Here is a 23,412-nt window from a genome sequence, read left to right on the forward strand (position 1 = left end):
CCACTAAATTAACATAATATTTTTTATTAATTTACTACAAAATTCTAAATAGCCTATTTCAAAAGGAACAGATGAGTATTTGTATTTTAATTATTTTATTTGGTAAAATAAATTTAAAAAAAATGTTAACAACTTGATCTACAAAAATCTTAGACATACAAATACTACAATATTCTTACATTGGTATTTCGCAAATCAATTGTATAACTTAACAACACTCATTTAGCCTCTTGAAGATCAAATGGTTTCAAGTACAATATTACCCGCCATTCTTACCAAAGGCGGAGGGCACTTTGTGAGCATGTCCACCCGAGACGGCATCGACGCATGGCCGAAAAGGGACACCCCCAACTTAACAAGTTCCCCAACCGAGAGCCTCGACGACAAGAATCCATGCCAATAGTAAGGATCAAGATCGAAGAATGCATCGAAAAATCTCCTCGTACCCTCCAAATCAAGCTTCAACAACGTCTCCATCCCAAAATTGTAGAATTCTCGAGCACTCCTTCTTTCAAACGGCCACAAACCATCCCACACTCGACGATGGAGATGTTTGCCCCGTATCATTCTACTAGAGCCAAGACACTCGACTATCACACTTGCAACCATGGGAGCGAGCTCCATTGTCCGAGCCACCGTGTACCTATTCAAGAATTAGAAATTAATAAAGATCAAAATCAAAAAGTACCCGTAAGCTACAACAACCGTATCACCCATAAATTCATGTAAATATACTGATATAATGATTGTTTACGTAATTTGATTTCAATTTTTTTACTATGCAATTCTCATGTATCCCTGCAAAAGTACAATAGTTTATCTTACTGTACATCACATTCAAACCACTGTTCAAGCTAAACTTAAAAGCCAAACTTTCCCATTTGAAATCTTCGTTTCATGAAAAAAAATATATATATTTTTTCTTCTCTCAAACATCTCATCAAACATTATTCTATTGTCAAACTCAAACCAAAACTAAAGAAACACACGCAAAATTGTAATTGTGACAAAATAAAGCTTTCATACATCTAAGTACTATTCTATCATCCGCTTACTTATGTTTTCAACTTCATTCCCGTATTATTTATAAAATATATATATATATACTTCTATATCATATCAAAATACTTGTTTATATCACATTAAATACTTACATTCTATGGAAAAATTTACTATTCTCAAAATAACTCAAACATCAAACATATCTAAACACAACAAAAACAAATCTTAATCACAACTCTTATCAAACATATCTAAACACAACAAAAACAAATCTTAATCACAACTCTTATAATCATAGTTTATAACATAAAAAAGCTTTAATTAGACAAAAATTTTAGAGTTTTGAAAATTTTCGAAACCAGTAACAAGTTTGGATATTTGATACAATATTTTGTTAGATGAAAAAAAGAAAGTACTTTATGTAACTGATAAATAGTATCAGAAGTTTCAAAAGTATTTAAACAATCCTTGAAACTAAGCAAATCCCCAGGTTTCGAAAACTATAACAAGGTTAATGATATGCTCAATTAATCGAACTTACCCGGTGGCGGGATGAACGATTCCCGCGTTCCCACCCATCGCCATCACGCTTTGCGGGGAGCGGGGGAGCGGCCCGCCCATCGGTATCACACACTTCTCATCCTCGACAATGGCCCTCACCCGTATCCCTAAATGCCTCAACCTCGCCTCCATCCTTTTCTTCACCTCGACATAGTTTAACATCGGGCGACTAACAAGCGATGTCTCCTCAAGAAACACCAAATTCGAATCAAACGCCATTGCATATAAAAAAGTCGGCAACCTCGAATTGTCCACGCGCAAATACGGCTCATTCCCTAAATGAGAATCCCTCCAATCCATTAGAACCATCTTGTCCAAATCAAAGGGGTGATCGTCGACTTCGGCTAATATCCCGTGAGCGATTTGATACCCGGGATTCCTTGGCTTATCGTACTCCACGAAAGTGGTTGTGAATCCGCTTGCGTCGACTACCAAATTCGCCGTCAATTTGGTGCCGTCGTCGCAAGCTACGGTGGAATTTAACTCCTCATGCTTTACATTCCAGGCTCTCCCCTTATAGAACTTGACGCCATTGTTAGAACATTCGGATAAAAGTTTAGATTTCAGCAAGCTTCGATTAACTCTGCCGTAGGCACGATCTAAATGCTTCGTTTTATGATCGTTGATGTAAACACAGGCCGTCGGCCAGGTCTTGTCCAGGCAATCATCAAGTTGTAAAGTATGGAATTCATCTACCCAAACGCCGTAATTGTTAGGCCACATGGAAAGTGGGGAGGGGTCGAGGCAGCATACCTTGATTCCGTGCGACGACACCTGCTCCGCCAGGCGGAGGCCGGCGGGGCCGGCGCCGATGACCACCACGTCGAAACGTGAGCCGTCGGATGGAGCGTGCCAGGGGAGGTCGAGATCCAACGGCTGTGGTTTGCTCTCCGGCTCCAGATCGAGGAAGCTGCCGAATTTGCCGATTCGAAGAATTTGAGTGCGGTTTCGGATGGGGATTGTCTTCCTGGTCGGAATTGAAATGGGGAATCGGCAAGGGGTTGATGTGGAAAGCAGAGGCGGCGGAGAAACCTTGGCGATGGAAGCCATGGGAGAGAGGGATTGGGAATTGGAGGAGCTGATGATTTTTTAGGGTTTGGAAATTTGGGGAAATTGGTCAGGGTTTTAGCGAAGCGCCATCACTGATTTGGATTCCATCAGCATCAGGAGCTCCTTCTCCTTCAATGGCGGATTTGGCGGAAGGATAGTGGGCAGTGAAGGGAATTTGATGATTGGGGGAAATGCAAAAAACCTGAAACATATTCCATAGCAGACTGCTGACAGTGGTGGGTCGGCGCCACTTTCGATTATGAATTTGATCGGATGCTAAATATTAAAAATATTCAGAAAAATAGATTATTTATTCAAAAATGAATGAAATAGAATTTAAATACATAAAATAATCTCTTTTCTTTTTAAAATTTTTTAATGTATTATGTATATATTTTTTTATAAACTTATTAATATATATCACAAAATATTATATAAATACCAAAAAGAAAAAGCATTATTCACACAAACACAAAAACTATCCATTCTAAACTAAATTTAAATTTATTAAATGGTTACCAGAATTTTTTATATTATTTGAATTTCATATATTACTTTTACTTTTTATAAAATATAATGAAATTAAAAGTTTTATTATTATCAATATAAGATCTGTTTATATGAACATTTGGAATTTTTTTGTAGATTTTTTTAAAAAAAATATATATAACATAAATTAGCTATTTTTTTCGTACAATATAATACTATCAAATACTCTCTCGGGATCTTTTTTTTTTCATGTTGATATTTGAATATTAACTATTATATCAAAATATATTACAAATTATTAGAAAATGACAAAAATATTTTTATTAATATCTTATTATATTAATATAATGACATTTGTATAATAAATTATACAAATATAAATTTATTTTTTTTTATGTTAATTACAATAATGAAAAAGTAAATATAACCCGAAAACGAACGGAGGAAGTACTAAACTTTTTAATATTATAAAAAAAAAAATCAAATTTCAAAGCCTCTATATAAAATAAAATATCATTCAAATAGAAAGGAACACAAAATTTTAAATTCAAATCAAACTAAATACAGTTTCTCAAACCTCTTCAAAACAAACCCACCCTAAACCATTATCAAGCAAAACCTTAAAAATATTTTTTTGTTTCTCATTATATGGAATCATTGACGGCAGATTCTCTTCGTGTTTTATTTGGATGCATTGATTTCTTCATAAAAAAACGACAATAATAATTTGTCATGTTCATGCTATCGTGTTACATTAATGTTTTGTTTATATATTCAATTTTTTTTTTACAATTTTAATACTCCAACTATTATATTTATCAACAATAATGAAAATAACCCAATTTTATAATCAGATTTAAAATATCACTATGGGTATAATTGTGTTATATGGATTGAGCCCGATCCAATTCATTAAATCTTGTCTTGACTCTGTTTATAAATATAGACCAACCAAACTTGAATTTGACAAAGTTATTTGCATTCAAAGTAAATTTTAAATATTTGATTATAAAAAATTGGGTATAAAATAAGATTCACAAATAAAAATAAAAATGCAATTATTATCAATAAAACACTATACTACATATAACTTTCCACTCCAAATAATATAAATGACGTCATGATATAGGCCATCAATTTACAATCAATTGATATAAATCGTCAATTTACTATAAATAACATATAAAAATACATATATTATAGTATATATTGCTAGCCCCATTTTATATATAGGCTGTAACTTTATATGTAATGTGATGTTTGAAATATATTAAACAATAAATAAAAATTAAATTCCACAAGAAAACTACTGACTTATAATATAACTTGGTGATCATCAAGAAATAGTTAAATTGTATAAGAAAGGTGATGAATTATGTATAGAATATGGCTACACTTAAGAGTGTCGATTAGCCCGTATCGAATAGGGTCTAATCAACAAGCGATAATAATCCGCGCAATACATACTATAATTGATCTTAGCAAATATATTACATAAACTGAAAGCACTAGTAATAATCCACACAATAAATGTCACAATTTAGCACAAAATCATATGGTAGTAACTGTAATTCACACAACATATATTTTAATTCCAGTCGTAATGATGTATTAGCTAAGGCTAATATGAACAAAGCTGAATATAAAAGTTCAAATGACAACTGGAAAGGCAAAACCAAACTGATTCTGCATCCTTCATTTGATCATTTCAATTGCTAAAACATACTTTGGACTGCAGAAAATCACTCCAATATCGTTTGCCAATTTCTTAGATACACAATATTTTCTACTGAGCTGTCGAAAAGGATTCCGGCATTTTAAGCAAATAACTGACCAAAGCAGACTTATCAACAGCATTTTACGGCGTAAGAAGAAAATGGCAGTCAATCGTACTATCATACACCATCACAAAACATAATTTCAAGGAACTTTAGGCACACAGTGAAGCATTTTGCGGAAAGTATAAAGGTGGGAATACGGACCTTAAAAGGCATTATTTTGATCTACAAGACGGTAATGTGAGGCCTCCACATGCAGCCGCGATTATGAAATATAGAAGCAGAACAATCAAACACGTAAGCAGAGCCCTGTGGACATAAAAGCATATAAATTTAGCGTTTGGTAGTCACAAACCGAAGGCGTAAAAACTAAGGTATCAGCTATAGGCCTATGATACTGCAGATTCTCGTGAGTTGTTTGGCTATAAAACTAGGGAAGAATCGGTGTCTATGAGTTACTTACGCTCCAGAAGATTTTATATACTATCGATATGGATTTAAACTCTTTAAATATGGTCATAATGCCATTTAGAAAAGAGAATCATATTGGCACAAACGGTTTAAAAACCGAATACAAACCAGAACATCTAAAGCATCCAAACAGAAACCAAAAAATGTGCATGCATATAGTAAATTTATATAGGAAAATATCTAATTTATATCTTTTTTATGTATCTACCTATGTACTAATAAATTTAAGTTTATTAGAATGTTTTTCTTTTGTTCCACATTAAAATTATAAAATGTCGTGAATGATAATTAAAATTGTAAAACAATTAATTGAAAATAGAAGCATAATAAACTAGAACTGAACATATCTGCCTTTCAAGGCAAGATGTCACTTCAGACTGTTCATAAGATCGATCATATCATATGCTTGGTGATCTGCTTCGAGATAGAAATAAGCATATGTAATACTCACAGGAGCTTAGCATTTTTCATCCACAGAGCTCGACGGAGGCGTTTTGATTGTTTTCTGAAGTGAAACGCACTGTCTTGCATGGTTGAGGTCTTGTCAACAAGAAGCTCAATTCTGTCTCCTCTCTCTAGTATCTTGTCAATGTTATCCACCATTATTGTCCGTACCTGCATCCCACATTTCAAATATTATTTTAAAGTGTGATTAACCCGAGAAAAGTCGCAGGAAACACCATATAAAAGCTCTCTGTATTCATAAAACCACAGTATCATTACTATCAAGATCTTTCTGTAGTTAAAGATATCTCTAGATATTGAACTTTTCCGTAAAAGACGAGGTCTCATATTAAGATTTATTAGGAAATAGACCAATGATAGGCCAATTAAGTCACTAGTGTGTGGCTATTAAAATAGAATCCATCCATAATAGATCCGTGCTGTTCTATTTTCTGGAAAAGACGGGAAAGCATTCAGATTGATCCAAAAGAGTATCAAGTTTGATGCTTTGCAACCATAAACCCCCCAAATCAACAACTTCACACCAATTAGTTCTTTAATTGTATGATAATAGAACTATTCGAAAATTATCCAATCATCACCCTCTACTTAACTTCAAGTATATACATTTATCCTCAAAAATAACACACCCATCGCTTATAGTCTTAAACCTAATTATCACTTTTACACTATGGGTGTGTTTGTTTGAAGGATTTTGGTGAATTTCCACTATTCATCCAATTTTTTCCCCCAAAAAACATCAAATCAAACACCTATTTTTCATTTTTTATATTATACTAAAAATCAATTTTACATTCAAAACATCACATCAAACTCTATTTATATCACATCATACAACTATTCAAATTCAAAATTTTTACTATTCAAATCCCAACTCAAAATCCAAACCCCCAAACAAACACACCCATATGTCACATTGTCCAATTTGATTATTATATACGTGTATGTTTGGTTTATGTGATGAGATAATTTTGTAATGGATACGATGAATAATCCATTAATTTGACCGGCTTAAGTCTAGCTTCTATCCATTAAAGAAGCATGTTATTAGGCTGAATAATAATTTATCCAATGCCCATATTATTATATAAAATATAAAGGATGTATGATAACTGCCACTAAGACACTTTCAACAATATGCTGCAGTTTCACAGTAAGTAATCGGCAGAAAAAAAATTCTCCATCCATATTCATAAACTGACTATAGAACATATAACAAGAAGAAAGAGAGAAATTCAATGCCTCCATGAATACACAATTCAACTATTCAAGAATTTCCATTTCCGGAAACCAATACCAATTAATAGCAGGCAACCTTTTTTGAGGTATAAAAAAAGTAAAAACAGGCAGAAAAGTAAACTAAAACTTGCCTCATTGACCTCTCCTCTAACACGGTTGAGCGTATCGGCATTAGGATTACTGGAGAAGAACTCCATTTGTTGATGCAATACTCTAGAGAATTCATCATTCATAGCATAAGCAGGCGCATAAGCAGCCACTCGTCCATAGTTTTTCATGAATCTCATCTGAATATCCTCCAAATACGAGAAAGGAATTCTTCCTGAATCAAAAATTGACAAAAATACCAACAATATATTAGAAAATGGTTATATGATTACATGTGCATACAGCTTACATAACATTCTTCTCAAAATTTCCTGAGAAAAATCCCATAAGTACAATTTCGCAAGATCTCAAGAAATTGTATCCAAACTATTCAGACATTGAGTAAAGAGAAATAGCAAAAGTAACGATTCCTAGAAGCAAGAGATGAAACCCCGTACTCTGCTAGCTTCAACTTATATGAACTATTTGTATCATCCTAATTCAAGCATGCGCTTCTTTATTTGATAGACAATATCTTAAAATACTCAAAAATTATTTCATAGGAATCCTCGAGATTCTGTCTCGTCAAAGGAAGTACATCCCAGTTCAACTAATGGCTATATATACATCAAAGGAATTCTTCCCTATTCAATAAATTCAATAGAATTCTCAGCAATGACATTATATAAGAACAAAAACAAGATATTTACAAATATCAAATCTGTTCATGCTAATGCATTCATACAGGCACAACTCAACAAAACCACAAGAGCCACTATATGATACATCAAAATATTCTCTAAGATAGTTTAAACCTAAGTAGAGCCTCTTAGGAATTATTTGAATTAGGATGAACTAAATATAAGATTAGCATGTGTAATCTCGCAATAAAATCTAATAAGAACACATACATAATCAAGACTGTGTCATTCTCAATTCTCAAAACCCTGACCATAATTAGATACATATATGCCAACAAAAATTAGGAAAAAGAAACTTATGTAAAGAAATCAATGCTTATCACTTGTAAAAACTGCATCTAACAATTGAAAAATACATGTTAATCAGCACATATTAACCTAAGTCAACGTAATAAACCCTAAATCACAACAATTGAACATTTTCTAAGAAATTCAACCACGAAATTTGCACTCGCTTTCGGATAGAGGCTTACTTCCGAAGGTGTCGTTGGCCATACAGAGGAAGACGAGGCCATCGGCGCGGAGGATATGAAAAATGAACCGATCTTGAGAAAAGCACAGACGCGATTCCGGCGAATCAGTCTCGGACAGCTTCTCGAGTATCCTCCGCACCACCGCTCCGGTATTCCCCGTCACGGCGCTGAACTCCGACAGCACCGTCGTCCCACGCGCCACCACGCCGTACAGAATCGCCATCACAAAATCCTTGCGCTGATGTTAACCGAAAATTTCACAGAATTGATAAGGATTTCATGCGAGCGGTGGAGTCGGGCTGAAGATCGAGTCTCTGGACTGGGTAAGCAAACGAGGGAGGTGAGAGAGGTTTCGCAATCGAGGTTTCGATAAGGTGACCGCCTGAGGGAAAACGCCATCTGACAGACAAATCATATCCGTCCATTTTACGTACGGATCGTCAGAGATGGCTCACTTCAGCCGTCAGATCTCTACCTCATCATCACCGATGTTGTTAAAAAAAACTATAGATAGTGTTATTGCTGATTTTAAAATTCCTTTTTACTATTTAATTGTTTTTTTTCCAAATATTAAATAAAAATATTTTATTTTTTTTTATCGTCGAAAATTTTATATATTTATTTATTTATGAAATGTAATGTGATGTTTATTTTCTTCATAAAAAAGAAATAATTACAAAATTATTTATTGAAAAAATAAATTTATTTTTAAGATAAATGAAATATTAGATTAAAATTAATTTTATATTTAAAATATTATATTAATATTTATAAATTATTTAATTTAAAATTTCAAATCCAAAATTCAATCCTCAAACAAACACACCTATAAAGTAAAAAAGTTTGTCACTATACATTATCATGTTAAAACAATATCGGAAAAATTATATAATACTCAACTTGTTTTTTATTATATTAATTATTTAAAATATTTGATCTTATTTATTTCTATAAACATATCTATTTACAATCAGCATCACTAGTTTGTTGAAATAATCAATTGTAATATATATTGTATGAACTATTATTATTCACTGTCAAATTATATTTTACATTATTATTATAATAATATACTGAATTGTCTATGTGTGATGTGTTAACTTATGATAAATGTTGAGATCAACAATAATATACACCTATGATGATTAATTTAATAAAAGATATATAATGTTCCCCGTGAATGACGTGATGGTGTGAGAATAAACTTGAAGGCTTTTTCACAAGACTGATTTTCGTTAACAACACCACAATTATTCTAATAATATAAACAATATTTTCTCTATTATAATTAAAAACATAAAAAAAAATAAAAAAAAAAATCCACTTTTTATGTGTTTGTCTAAAAGAAAATTAGATATTTTTTTTTAAAAAAAATATGGATGTCCTTTTTTCCAAAAATTACATTTTCTCAAAAAATATATATATATATTTTAAAAATAATATGTTACACAGTTATTATTTTTATATTAAATAATTTTTTCAAATTATTTAACTAAACAAGCACATTATATAACTTTTTACTCTTTATTTATTTTTAATTGAAAATTAATACATACTATTATACTCCATCCGTCATTCAAATATATGCTCATTTTTCTTTTTCGGTGCCATCGAAAAATATTCTCATTTTCTTTTTAAGTAAAAAATAATTCAACTTTTGTACTGTTTTTTCTTATAAAGAAAAAATTAATAATTATTACTAATTTTTATTAAAATTCATGTCCAGTCAAATGAACATATATTTGCATAACGAAATTAAAAATTGATGTCCAAATCAAATGAGATTACACTCAATACCGTTATGGCCTGCAAACTACCAGCCGGCCAATTATAAGTAAATACAAAAATTTAAATAAAATATAATTATAAGTATATTATTAAAAATATTATTATATTAAAATAATTAAATAATTTATTTAAATTTTTAAAAATAATAAATTTTAAAATTTTAAAAATAAATAGAATGTATAATTATATTAGAAAAACAAATTATATAAGATAAATTAAAATAAAAAAAATATAGTGATTTTATATGGGACGAAAAAAATAATTATTATTAATATATATTATATTTATATTTAAAATATAGACCAAGTCTTAAAGAGAAGACTGTGGCGTCCACATGTTGACCTGATCTATTTGCACTTTCAAAATGTCAAACCATCACCCTTTTACTTTCGAGTGTTTGTTTGAGAATTTGTATTTTGAGTTGCGATTTAAATAGTATAAATTTTGAATTTGAATAATTATATGATGTGATATAAATAGGTGCTGATGTAATATTTTAAAGATAAAATTGATTTTTAATATAATATAAAAAATAAAAAATATATATTTGATTCGATGTTTTTTTAAAAAAAAATTGAATGAATAGTATATTTTGAGGAAAATTTCCCAAACAAGCACACCCTATATTAGTTGTGTGTCCAATATAAAATGTTTTTTTTTTCCTTTTTATTTTCATTTGTGTTATTATCTATTTTTTATAAATATATAATATAATTATATATTTTTATCTCATTTTAAATTTTTTAATTTTAATTAAATTATTTAATTATCTTAATATTGATCTATAATTATTTTTATTATACAATAATTATTTTTACTAATACACTTTTTAAGTACTTACTGATTATATTTTATTTAAATTTTTGTATTTCTCGTATTGTTGACAAAATATATGAGATGAAAGAGTACTTATTTAGTTTGTAGTTTTTATTATTATTATTGTTATTATTATATTGAATTTAACTTGTAATCAAATTTAATATTTTTGCATTCTAATTTTGTAAAATTTTTGGAGTTGGGCGGATGCTAGGCCAACTTTCGAGTATGAATAATCCAGTGCTATACTATCCAAAAGTGAATAGATGTTAAATGAGTTAGATAGACTTTTCATATTAATAATGTGAAATTTTTTTTTCAGGACTCTTTTTAAATACCTTTATAGTTAAACGTGCTTGACGCCAGACTTTACGTAGCTTGAGGGCAGAGTATTTTATTTGTTAGTGAAAGTGTATAAAATATTTTGACAATTTTATCATATAATTTTTTGTATAAAGTAATTGTATATGTAATGATATATTTGTATTTTAATATATACATTCCATTTGAGAAGCATATACAACCGTACTAATAAGTACAACTTAGAATTTTTCCACAATATTTATGAATAATAATAATTACAACTTTTATTGCATAAATTAAAAGTCAACCACATATCCATATTAAAATAATAATAATAATAAAAACAAAACAAAAGAAAAAAAAAAAAAAAAAAAAGCAGCATTTTCTTAAATATAACTCACAATAGATCCATAATGAAAAGTCAAGCACGATCATGTCAAATTCCATACAATTAGTAAGGTAATATTGAATAACTAATGATTTGAAATTAATTTAAAATTGAACTTCGATTAAAATTTGGGAAAAAATTAATTTTGGTCTCAATATAATCAAATTTTATCAATTTTAGTCTCAATATAAAAAAACTCACCAATTTTAGTCCAAATATAAACAATTTCAATCAATTTTAGTCATATTATAAACAATTTCAATAAATTTTGGTCATACCGTTAAAAAACTAACGAAAATTGCTGACGTGGATACGACGGAGGCGACGTGGCAGTTGACCTAGAAAGTACACGGCCGCCATGTACAATTATATACGGCCATGTTGTTACATGGCTATGTATATTTTAGTGTATAATTATACATGATCACGTTGTTACACGGCCATGTACATTTCTATTTTAGTTTAAAATTTTATTTTTTTGTTATATATATTTTTTTAAAAAATTATTTTGAATTTAAAATAATTGATATAGTTAAAATGGACAAAATCAATAGTAATTATAATATAATTAAAATTTTAGACCGGAATATAAATGTACACGGCCATGTAGAATTATATATGGCCGTGTAACAATATGGTTATGTAACAACATACCCGTGTATAATTGTACATGGCTGTATAACAACATGACCATGTATAATTATACACTTAAATTATTAATATTTTTAGTATAATATATTACTCCCTCCGTCCCGGTCAAGATGATCCATATACTTAAAGGGCACTGTATTTTAGGTAGTGTGAATTAGTAAGTTATTAATAATAAATTATTATATTATTTTATATTTTTATACGAGTAGTATTGTTGGTATTTTAAATATTTTTATCATTATAAATCAATAAAATATATACAATATGAATCTCATTTTGTAGATAATAAAATTTTATACAATATAAATAAATAAAATATTAATTTATTTATTTATAATTAACTTAAAACTAATTTTATTAAAAAGAAAATTTTTTTAATATAAATAATAATATTTATTTATTGAGAAAAAAATAGAAATAAAAAAGTTTTAAGTGAATCCTACATCTAAGAGGTTATAAATTTAATTAAATTGATTTATATTTGTTAAATATATTTAAAATAAATAAATTTATTAAAAATAAAAATGAATCGTCTTTAATTGAAGGGATAAAAAAAAAATAATCATTTGTCATGGAACAAATGAAGTATTTTCTTATAAAATTATAGTATATAAATAACAATTTAAAGTTAATCTAAAATATAAACAAACCTAATATAAAATACTTCCTCCTTCTTCGATCCACATAATTTGTTCTTATTTTTTATTTGTATCTGTTTAGTATAATTTATTATTTTTTCTAAAAATCATAATTATATATTTTAATTATATTTTAAATTTTATAATTATTTTTATTAATATATTTTTAGATTGCTTATTAATTTTATTTTACATAAATTACCGATATTACATTGACCGAGTGACTGAGGGAGTAGAATTTAACATCGGACAATCCATATTGACTCTTTCGTCGTTACCTAACCAAACTCGTTTTACCTGTGAGAGCTGACAGGTGTGGTGTACCTTTTTGATTCCGATACTCTTCGTCTCTCCACGGGTAATCGGCACCGTTATTTTGTGTGAGCCCCACATCAATCTGACGGTGCAGATTTCTCAGGACCTCAGATCCCTGGACCGTTGCCAGAAACACAAGACCACTTCCTCTTTTGCTTGATGCCGCGTATGAATTTCCTGCCAGCATATCTGTGGCAAAATTTTCCACTTTTACACGGAAACTCCCCAAATGGGTCCCACTACTTTCCAAAGTCCTGGGACTCGGGCACCAGATGATCTGCATAAGGAGTTGGTGTTCAGGTCCCTGGAACTTCGAAGATTATATACATTTCAAGTGTGTGAGCTGTGTGTGTCTGTACGGACTGTATCTATAATTCTATATATATATATGTTAATGAGAGCTTAAGGTAGCAAGCAAAGCAGAGCAACAATGGAGGAAGAAATAGCAGCAGGATTTCGTTTCTACCCTACAGAAGAAGAACTGATAAGCTTCTACCTCAACAACAAGCTCCAAAACAACAATACAAAGATTAATCGAGTAATTCCTCTCATCAACATTTATCAATTCGATCCGTGGCACCTACCGAGTACGCCTTCGACGCAAAAATCAACTCTAGATTTGGATTAATTAGGTTATAATGAATGTGGATTTTGATTATTTCTTAGTAACTTACAGAACACTGCGGGGAATTCTGCCATGGAGATACCGAGCAGTGGTTTTTCTTCGTGCCTCAGCAGGAAAGGCAAGCGCGGGGAGGAAAGCCGAGCAGAACTACGGTTACCGGTTACTGGAAAGCCACCGGCTCGCTCAGCCACGTCTACTCCTCCGACGGTACGGTCATCGGAGTTAAGAAAACAATGGTGTTTTACAAAGGAAAAGCCCCAGCGGGATCTAAAACCAAATGGAAAATGAACGAATACAGAGCAATTAAATTGGATGAAGAAACTTCCATTCCTAAGGTATGTATATTCAGAAAATTTCAAATTACCTGTCTGGCAATTATTTGAGTGAGCTCTACAACTCTGAAATCCTCGCAGTTGAGAGAAGAAGTGACCGTTTGCAGAATCTACGTAGTGTCGGGGAGCTCGCGCGCCTTCGATCGGCGACCGGTTCGCGTCTGCGCCGCCATGGATGATCATGAAACAGTAGCACTTCAGATAAACGGAAAAAACCGTACCGTTTCAGAGAAGGACGAAACACCGGCGGCGAAGTTGCCGGAGAGAAGCAGCTCTTCAGGAACTTCATCCTCGGGAGGAAATTGCAGCACGGAAGAGGAAACGATGATGATCGACGATGAATGGATGAGGAAATTGATCGAACCTATCGATGAAGAAGCTTCGTTGTTGCAGTGACGGACGGCGGTTACGAGTACGAACAATCTGATCACGCCGATTTGAAGGTAATTTGAAACCTTAATAAAAGCGGGTTTTCAAATTAAAATCGTGTTTCTCGATGAAAAATAGCGCTAGTTGACGAATAGCGACTTTAGTTTTAACTTTTTAGCTGTAACTTGTAACATAGAAAATCAAAACGGTACTATCACCGTGTCACGCTTTACAGTTTATGCTTTTAGGTGATGTATGTACACACACGGTGTGTTCTTTGAACTTCTTTTTTTATTAATTTTTTATTTTTTACAATTCAATTATTTATAAAATTAAATAATTTTGTATTTGTGTTGTCTTTTAATGAATACCAAATGATTATTGAATTTGTTCTTTATATTTTTAGTTAAAAAAATAAATGTTTACAATATTTTTACAAAAAAAAAAGTGTTTGTTTGATTTTGATTTAAGTCAAAGTCAATACTATGGGAAAATATATTATTCACTTTGTCAGTGAGATTATGATTCTGGCCTCTGGATTTTGAATAGTTATATTCAACATAATAAATATCATTTTCTAATGTAGTAATTGTACTACCTATCTAACATAATAAATATCATTATAATTTATAATATATTATACAAATGTCATTATTTTATATTAAACAATACTAATAGGGATATTTTTGTCTTTTTCACTACAACTCATTATAATACTAATATATCTCGTCAACTAAACTCAAAATAAGTAATTCTCTAATAGATATTTCATTAATAAAAATAAAAATAAAAAATCATTTTTTGCCGGGATCGATCTTAGTAAAAAACCTAAGTATGCAAAATAAACACTCTTTATTCATCATTCATTCTACACATAAAAAAACAACAAATTGTTCAATCATGCAGGGCATACAAATAATATTATTATATGCGTCGTAGATAACAAGTACATATATAATAAGTAAGTTCTAAGGAATGCCAATGATGGGGAAAAAGGGCACGTAATAGCTAGAAGGTGCAAGTCCCCATTGTCTAGGCAAAGGCAAATAAACCGTTTTCGACGAGTCATATGATCCCTCTTTATTACCGCCGTTGCCATTGCTGTCGCCGTTCATCTCTTTCTTGTCTCCACATTTTCCCTCCGTAGGACACGACTTGTAGAATGGAATAGCCTCCGGAATAATTTTTGTTGTTGTTGCTGTTAATTTTTCCGACTTTGCAACTTGAAACGACGCATCATTCTTCCTCGTACCGACATAGTAGAGTTGTTCGGGGCCTCCCATGATTTTCGCCATACACTCCCCCTTGTCTAAACCAACCTCAGTTTCGAATGCGCCGTCTACTTGTGTATACGCCACTGTGCCAGCCTTTTTCGTCTGCTCGCATTTTACAAGGACTTGAACTCCTGTAGGAAGGGAATTAATAATGGTCTATTTGTTTGTAGGTTTAGATCGAGCTTCACACTATTCATTATTATTGTAAAAACTATTTGAACAAATGTATTTTCACTTTGGGGGGGTGTTTGGCAAATAATTTTTTTAAGAGCTTTTAGCTTATTGAACAGCTTTTAGTTATTTGACCAGTCAAAAAGCTAATTTAGGTGTTTGGTAAATTAGCTTTTTGGACCTAAAAAGCTAAAAAGCTAACTTACCCAACTTTTTCAAATAGCTTTTTCTGTAAAATTTTTTTTATTTCTTATATGTCCTTAAAAATTTATTATGCATTTTACACAAATAAATATATTTTTGATTATATTAGAATATTTTATTATAATATAGTTTTACTTTTATAAATTTTTAATAATTAATTTTTATATAAAATTTATTTTAATGGTAAAATATATAAATTTATTAAAATCAATATAAAATATAAATATTAATAATTTATTTTTATATTAAAATTACATTATATAAATTTTATACTAAAAATAAATTAAATAAATTAAATTTATTGAAAATTATAAGTAGAATGAACTAATCGATAACCAACATAATAAATATATACACGAAAAATTTATTATTTTATATTTTACATCATTTTCAATAGAAAAAACTATTTATATATTTTAATAAAAATATATTATTTTTTTAAATCTAACTCTAATAAAAATAAATACTTTTATAACACTTTTACAATTTTCAATAACTAATAACAAAAAATTCTAAACATTCTATACTCAAAAGAACATAATTGAATATATCATAAACAAAAATAAAATAGAAATGTCCTCAATTGTCATTTTACCAAACATTTTAATACAAACAGCTAATCATATCAGCTAGTCAAACCAGCTAATTGAATCGGCTAACAGCTAACGGCTATCAGCTAATTACCAAACACGCCCTTAGTATTAAGTTAATAATTAATTTTATATTCAAAACATTATATCAACATCTATTTATATCATATCGTATAATTATTTTAATTTAAAATTTTTACTATTCAAATCCTAAATACAAAATCCAAACCCTCAAAAGAACATACATAACAATACATTTCATTTTTATTTATAACATTACATATATTTTATTCAAATATCATATACTCATTTATAATCATATCAAATAATTATTACAATTCAAAATTTTACTATTTCAAAACACTACATTTATTTATGTAGAACTTACTACACAAATACAAGGCAAAACCAAGGCTTACAAAATCTACACTCGCTATTTTTTTTACTAGTTATTGTTCATGATTTTTATTTCACATCTAACTACTTACTAAAGACATCGTATCAATTCTCCCATATTTCATCATTCTTTATTACTTAATTATTAAAAACTCAAAACTCAAAATACCCATAAAATTCAAACTCTACAAACAAACAATACCCAAACTTACGGGTGTGTTCTTTCACAATTCTCGTAAAATACATTTTTACCACAAAATTAATATATTACACACACTCATATTTTTATATTATTTATACAATTCTCTATATTTCACATAAAAAATATCTTTTTAAACAATTTTACAAAATAAATACAATCTTCGTATTGGTTTGAATAATATGATTTTGCGATTCTATATATAAACAAACTAAAAAAATCAAAATTATACAAGAAAAAGTTACAACATGTCCATAAAAATTAACGGTAAACCTGAGAGATCATAACCGTGAGGGCAATCAAGGCAAGTAACAAATCCCTTGACAACAACACGGTGACTTGCAAGGCCCTCGGCTTGCACAACAGCCAAGACATAAAACAAGACAACCGCGACACGGATTAACATCATCCTCGCCATCGAAAAATAACAATTTGGGCCGCAAAATGGTTGATATATAAACATAAAGGTAAGGTAGGAGTAAATGAATGGCATGAACAAGTTGTTGGTGCTAATAAAGGACAACCAAGTCCCTTTCGATGAGTTCATTCTAACACATGTTAAAAATTTCGGCAAATGACTTGTCCAATATGGCACTTTACTATAAGAAGTGATTGAGGTGGATCGAAAGGGAAAGAGAAACAAATGTTTCGGTGCTTTAGACACTCGGCCATATGGATCTATGTAAGTTCTTAGAGTGTATTTGTTTGTGGGCTTTTTATTATTATTTTTTTAAAAAAATAATCTTTTAAAAATATCAAACGAAAGATATATTTTTTATTTTCATATTATATCAAAGATTAATTCTATATTCAAATTATTAATTTAATATTTATTTATATCGTACGAAATAATTATTTTAATTTAAAAATTTACTATCAGTTAAAATTCAACCCCCACAAACAAATACATTTAAGCTTAACTTTTCTCGATATATAGGCTCTCCTCAAAGCATGAAGGCCAAAAATATCTAGAAGTTACGCGATTGGACAATGTATCTACATCCAACGAGCTATTGTAATGTCGTCTTATCAGTTAAAACTTTCTTACCCAACCCGCTTATTAGACAATGAATCCGAGAATGCTCGATCGATTTGTTAAAGTACCAATTCATTGCTATGTTGTAAGGCAATGGAGAGATTGCTTAGAGAGAACAATGGCTAAGTTCAAAATGGATTTTACAAGCATATAATCTATTATGGCAAAATAAACACTAAGGTTGTGTTCTTTTGTGAGTTTTAACATAAATTTTTATTATTTAAATTCTTTTTTTTCCTCCAAAAATATCAAATCAAATAATTATTTTTTTATATTATACTACAAATTTATTTTATATTCAAAACATCGCATCAACTTTTATTTATATCACATCAAACAACTATTCAAATTTAATTTTTTACTATTCAAAAATCTAAACCCAAAAACTAAAACTCACAGACAAACACAGCCTAATTTTCCGTTTTTTTATCAAATCATTTTTTTCCCATAAGAGAATTATATATTATTTTTTCATATTTTTTGCGGAACTTATACATCATAAAATAATAGAAAATAACTTAAAAGTTAAGCATTAAATATATATTTTTTTTATTTAGAAATATCAAATATCCAAAAATTAATTTTTAATTTTAACAAAAAAACTTGCATACAACATTGTGACGACAGCAACAAAGGACGAAGTAGGGGTTGAATTTTGAAACTTGTAAGGGAGCAGGCACAACTCGCACATGTGTCAGAAGAGTTGAAAATTGAAGTCGAAAATTGAAAGAAATATATAATTAAAATTTTACACAATTATATAAATATATAATATATTACTCCCTTCGTCCCACATAATTTGTCTCTATTTTTTATTTTCGTCCGTCCCACATAATTTGTCCTTTTTTTTTGAAAAATTAATTATACACTTTAATCATATTTTAAAATTTAAAATTTAATTTTTTTAAATTTTAATTAAACTATTTAGTTATCTTAATTTTAATTTATAATTATTTTTACTAATATATTTCTTAATTGCTTATTAATTATATTTTACCTAAATTCTCGTGTTTACAATAATACACCCATATTACATGGGACGGAGGGAGTATTAATTTGGACATATTTGAGTTTCACTCTATGGCTGGTTGGAGAGTTTTTTATTTTGAATAGTAAAAATTTTGAATTGAAATAGTGGTATGATGTGGTATAAACAGGTGTTGATGTGATATTTTAAATATAAAATTAATTTTTAGTATAATATAAAAAATAAAAAAATAAGTATTTGATTTGATATTTTTGTGAAAAAAAAAAAAAAAAGGATAAATAGTAGATTTTTGGTAAAATCTTCCAAACAAACAGGACCGTGATCTTTCCTCTAAATCTTCTCTTTCGTCTCCGTCTCCATCGCCATCGTCACACCATCTATTGCTATTGGAGAGTTCAAATTGATTGTAGAATTTTATGACAATTTATTATATTGATTAATATATTTTTAAACTATTAATTTGTGTATCTTTTTAGTAAATAAATATTTTTTGAATAAGTAATAATTTTCTCTTATATTTGCCACTTAAAATTTCTATTTTACCAAATAAAATAATTTTTTCAAAATAGTAATTTTATTTTTTATTTTTTTTCTCTACAATTTTCTTCCTTCATTATAATTTCATTCTCACCAAATGCACAATAAATTCTTAGTTTAAATTCCGAAATTGGTTAGTTGTATGAATATATGTGGTAATGTAGGAGTACCTCCTACAACGGTGAAACTGAACATAGGATTAACCCAAACTATAAACACACACACATAATTATTTAATTAAATAATAAATTTTTAAAAATAAATAAAATAAATGTAGGCACCCAACTAACTTCAACACTATTTAAATTTGGTTTTAATACAAACATTAATTCCATCAACTCTTATTATAACATGGACACTTCTTCCATCATCATCATCATCCAGCTGTCACCATGCTCAGCTTTTAAAAGCCATTCATTATTATGCTTTCTTTAACTTAATTTTGTTTAGAAAATAAATTTTAATACTGCTATTCCCTCCTGTTCGTAAAAAGAGCCCTGTTTGTTTTTACACATTAATTTTTTAATATTAATATTATATTCCCTCTATCCATAAATTAATATCAACTTTTTTATTTGGGACGTTCAACAACTATTGTCTTTTTTTTTTTTAACACAAATTTTACATTTTTACCCTTAATTCATTTATTACTTTTAATATCTACCATACACTTAAGGGCAGATTTGTCCATTCATAACAAAAAAACAATCACTTAAAAAAACCGTACAAATATACTTTAGGACAATATAAATTAGACGGATGAAATATTAGTTTTTAATGAAAAAGACAAAAATGCTTCTATTAGTCTGGTGTGTTATAAAAGTGAGGATATTTGTGTAATATATTGTAAATTGTAAAGGTATTTGTTATGTTACGTAGGTAATACAGTTACTAAATTAGGAAATAATACCCTTATTTTGGAATGGACAAAAATAGAAGATAACATCCTTCTTACGGGACTGACGGAGTATTACATTCCAAAACTTTTGTTTATAAATAGTACCTTCGTCCCATAAAACTGGTAATATTTAGTTTTTGCACGTAGCCTTTTAAATATTAGTATTATATTGGTTTATATTGAAAATGACAAAAATGCCCTGAAGTTGTGTGATATAAAAATAATGACATTTGCGTAATATATTAAAAATTTTAAGAGTATTAATTATGTTAGATAGATAGTACAATTACTAAATTAATAGATGAGACCCTTGTTTGGGACAGATAAAAATAAAAAATAGTATCCTTGTTATATAAGGGATGGAGTAGTTTTTCTTCTTTTAAAGTTTTTAAAAAGGAGAATGAAAAAACACACTAAAGTAAAATAAACTTAAAACAAGCAAATGTTTTGGGATTCCGAATATTTTGTTTGTACACAAAAAAATACTATGTAATTTTTCATTAATAATAGAAATTTTTTGTACACCCTTTAATTTACATTATTCAACATTGTATTTATTTATAATTATATCTCATTTACTTGTACATTTAATTTATAAAAAAATTTATCCACCCCATTAACTCTCACTCAGAGATTTGTCTTTTCTCCCACATAGAAAAGAATCACATTAAAAAGAAGAGTAAGTTTAGTTGTTATCGCATTCTATGATTCTTGAAAAAAAAAAAAAAAATTGTTTTCTAACAAAATATCGGATCAAATATTATTTAAATACAAAATTTAAAAACAGACCGATATTCCGGTCAAGTAAGTTTAGTTGTTATCTATCCAACTTCATCCCATACTACTTTTACGAAGGGAAACAACAACTATCACTTTAGAGAAGTGCCCATTCTCCAGCCAATATCACACTAAAGATATCTATGCTCTTTATTAATGTAGCCTTAAAGTTAGTTAGGCAAAACAATCAATTTTCCTAATACTTGTTTCTTAAGGATTTTTTTTTCCACTCGAAAAACAATGGTTAATAGATCGGAAAGAAGTTAATTGGCGCAATAGAAGTTGCGAAAAAAGTAGATCCTATGCCGAATGAATTATTGATACCAAAGAAAGGCCATTAATTCGACTCACATTTACGGTGTGCTAAAATATTATCATATATTGTCAGTTTATATGTTACATTTGTATTATACTAACATATACCTTATATTGTTTATTTATACTTCATATGTTGTTGGACTATAATTCATATGCTATCAATACCTAGTGATTAATCTCTTTCAACATCGGAATCACCATTGACGACTAAACTAAGCAAACTAGCGAAAAATGGTTATCTACGACATGAAATAGGATGTAAAAGGAGGCGGTGATCAAGAAGTACAATGAATCAATTTAACCAAGCCAAACAACGATTTCTTTTTCCTTTTCTTTTTGCCCTCAAAATGGTACCCTTATGTTTTCAACGACTTTGCTTTCAAAGAATTCATCAAAAAATTTATACTAACTCAAAATACTTCCAAAACGTATCTAAACACAATTATACGTACTGAACTTCTCTACTTGAATCTAGCTCAAGAATTTCACTAATACTCAATTTGATTTTTACCTCCAAGATCACCATTTGAGATCCTTATTTGAAGAAAAACTTCCTAAAGCATTGATTGGGCTATTGTTTTCGCATTTATCTCGAAGCTAAAGCAGCCAAACTATACAGCTCTGATAATGTACCCAATCTTTCCAAAAATAGTCTAACAAGGAGCATCAATGCGAAATCTTAACTTCAAGATTATTCAAAATCTTGTTCTTCATGAACTAAATGTATGTCTGTAGTTAATGTTTTTGACATTTCATTTTGCATATAATAATCAAGACTCCTTTCAGAAATAAGGCTAAAAAAAGTACGAATCTAATTCACTTACCGGTGATTTTCGCTTGCCAATGTATATATATGTCGCCGTGGTCTTGTTGAATTTCCGCATTCTGTGCAATTACAGAAGAACTGCAACTAACAATCTGGCATTCAACTGTTAGGACAAAGATACCAAAACTTATATAGCAACCTATCCAAATTATCAATTACTGACATTATGAAGAATGAAGATCACAAATGTTCTTAACTCCAACATAAGTAACTTGATAAGTTTTTTATTATCAGATTTTTCAGATACCCTGCTCTGTTACATGTTGAGTACTTAAATGTGTTATTACCATATCTAATGCCACTCTCGAGGCAAGAATGGAAGCCAAAGGATGGAAATGTCCCGACTATCTTATTTTATGTTCAGAAGGGTATTAATTAAAGTGGCCTAACTCATTCGATCCAAGATCTTAGAATAGATTTACGCCCCAAAAATAATAGCACTCCTGACATGCCTAACATCATAACGATGCTGACAACAAACCTAATCTAGACGGAAATCATATATATCATAAGTCAACAACACATAGTTATAATAACATAATACAAATTAATCACATAGAAATTAACACAACATAACAATAGTCTATATAGCCCATAATATCATTAATCTCAATATATGAGATATGTTCATGAAACACAAGTATAAAGTATAACTCT

At 29.4% G+C, this 23,412-nt stretch overlaps 4 protein-coding genes across 4 annotated transcripts; 1 reads left to right on the forward strand and 3 right to left on the reverse strand.

Annotated features, from left to right (window-relative positions):
- Positions 1 to 114: 114 nt before the first annotated feature.
- On the reverse strand, positions 115 to 2,872 carry LOC127253857 (capsanthin/capsorubin synthase, chromoplastic-like). The gene is made up of 2 exons (XM_051278651.1): positions 1,544 to 2,872; positions 115 to 643 (listed from the first exon to the last, which is right to left on the reverse strand). The coding sequence occupies exons 1-2, from the start codon at positions 2,611 to 2,613 to the stop codon at positions 238 to 240; spliced, it is 1,476 nt and encodes a 491-aa protein (XP_051134608.1). The 5' UTR covers positions 2,614 to 2,872; the 3' UTR covers positions 115 to 237.
- A 1,911-nt stretch (positions 2,873 to 4,783) lies between these two features.
- On the reverse strand, positions 4,784 to 8,666 carry LOC127253487 (vesicle-associated membrane protein 714). The gene is made up of 4 exons (XM_051278107.1): positions 8,317 to 8,666; positions 7,187 to 7,377; positions 5,803 to 5,966; positions 4,784 to 5,189 (listed from the first exon to the last, which is right to left on the reverse strand). Exons 1-4 carry the CDS (start codon positions 8,537 to 8,539, stop codon positions 5,096 to 5,098), a joined length of 672 nt encoding a protein of 223 aa, XP_051134064.1. The 5' UTR covers positions 8,540 to 8,666; the 3' UTR covers positions 4,784 to 5,095.
- A 4,939-nt stretch (positions 8,667 to 13,605) lies between these two features.
- LOC127253485 (NAC domain-containing protein 90-like) lies at positions 13,606 to 14,857 on the forward strand. Its single transcript, XM_051278105.1, has 3 exons — positions 13,606 to 13,802; positions 13,892 to 14,175; positions 14,254 to 14,857. The coding sequence occupies exons 1-3, from the start codon at positions 13,646 to 13,648 to the stop codon at positions 14,566 to 14,568; spliced, it is 756 nt and encodes a 251-aa protein (XP_051134062.1). The 5' UTR covers positions 13,606 to 13,645; the 3' UTR covers positions 14,569 to 14,857.
- Positions 14,858 to 15,376: 519 nt separating this feature from the next.
- Positions 15,377 to 18,687, reverse strand: LOC127253486 (uncharacterized). Its single transcript, XM_051278106.1, has 2 exons — positions 17,649 to 18,687; positions 15,377 to 15,946 (listed from the first exon to the last, which is right to left on the reverse strand). Exons 1-2 carry the CDS (start codon positions 17,920 to 17,922, stop codon positions 15,510 to 15,512), a joined length of 711 nt encoding a protein of 236 aa, XP_051134063.1. The 5' UTR covers positions 17,923 to 18,687; the 3' UTR covers positions 15,377 to 15,509.
- Between the last annotated feature and the right edge of the window lie 4,725 nt (positions 18,688 to 23,412).

This window comes from Andrographis paniculata, unplaced genomic scaffold, assembly GCF_009805555.1.
Source record: "Andrographis paniculata isolate CXL003 unplaced genomic scaffold, ASM980555v1 Contig51END, whole genome shotgun sequence".
Lineage (NCBI taxonomy): Eukaryota > Viridiplantae > Streptophyta > Magnoliopsida > Lamiales > Acanthaceae > Andrographis > Andrographis paniculata.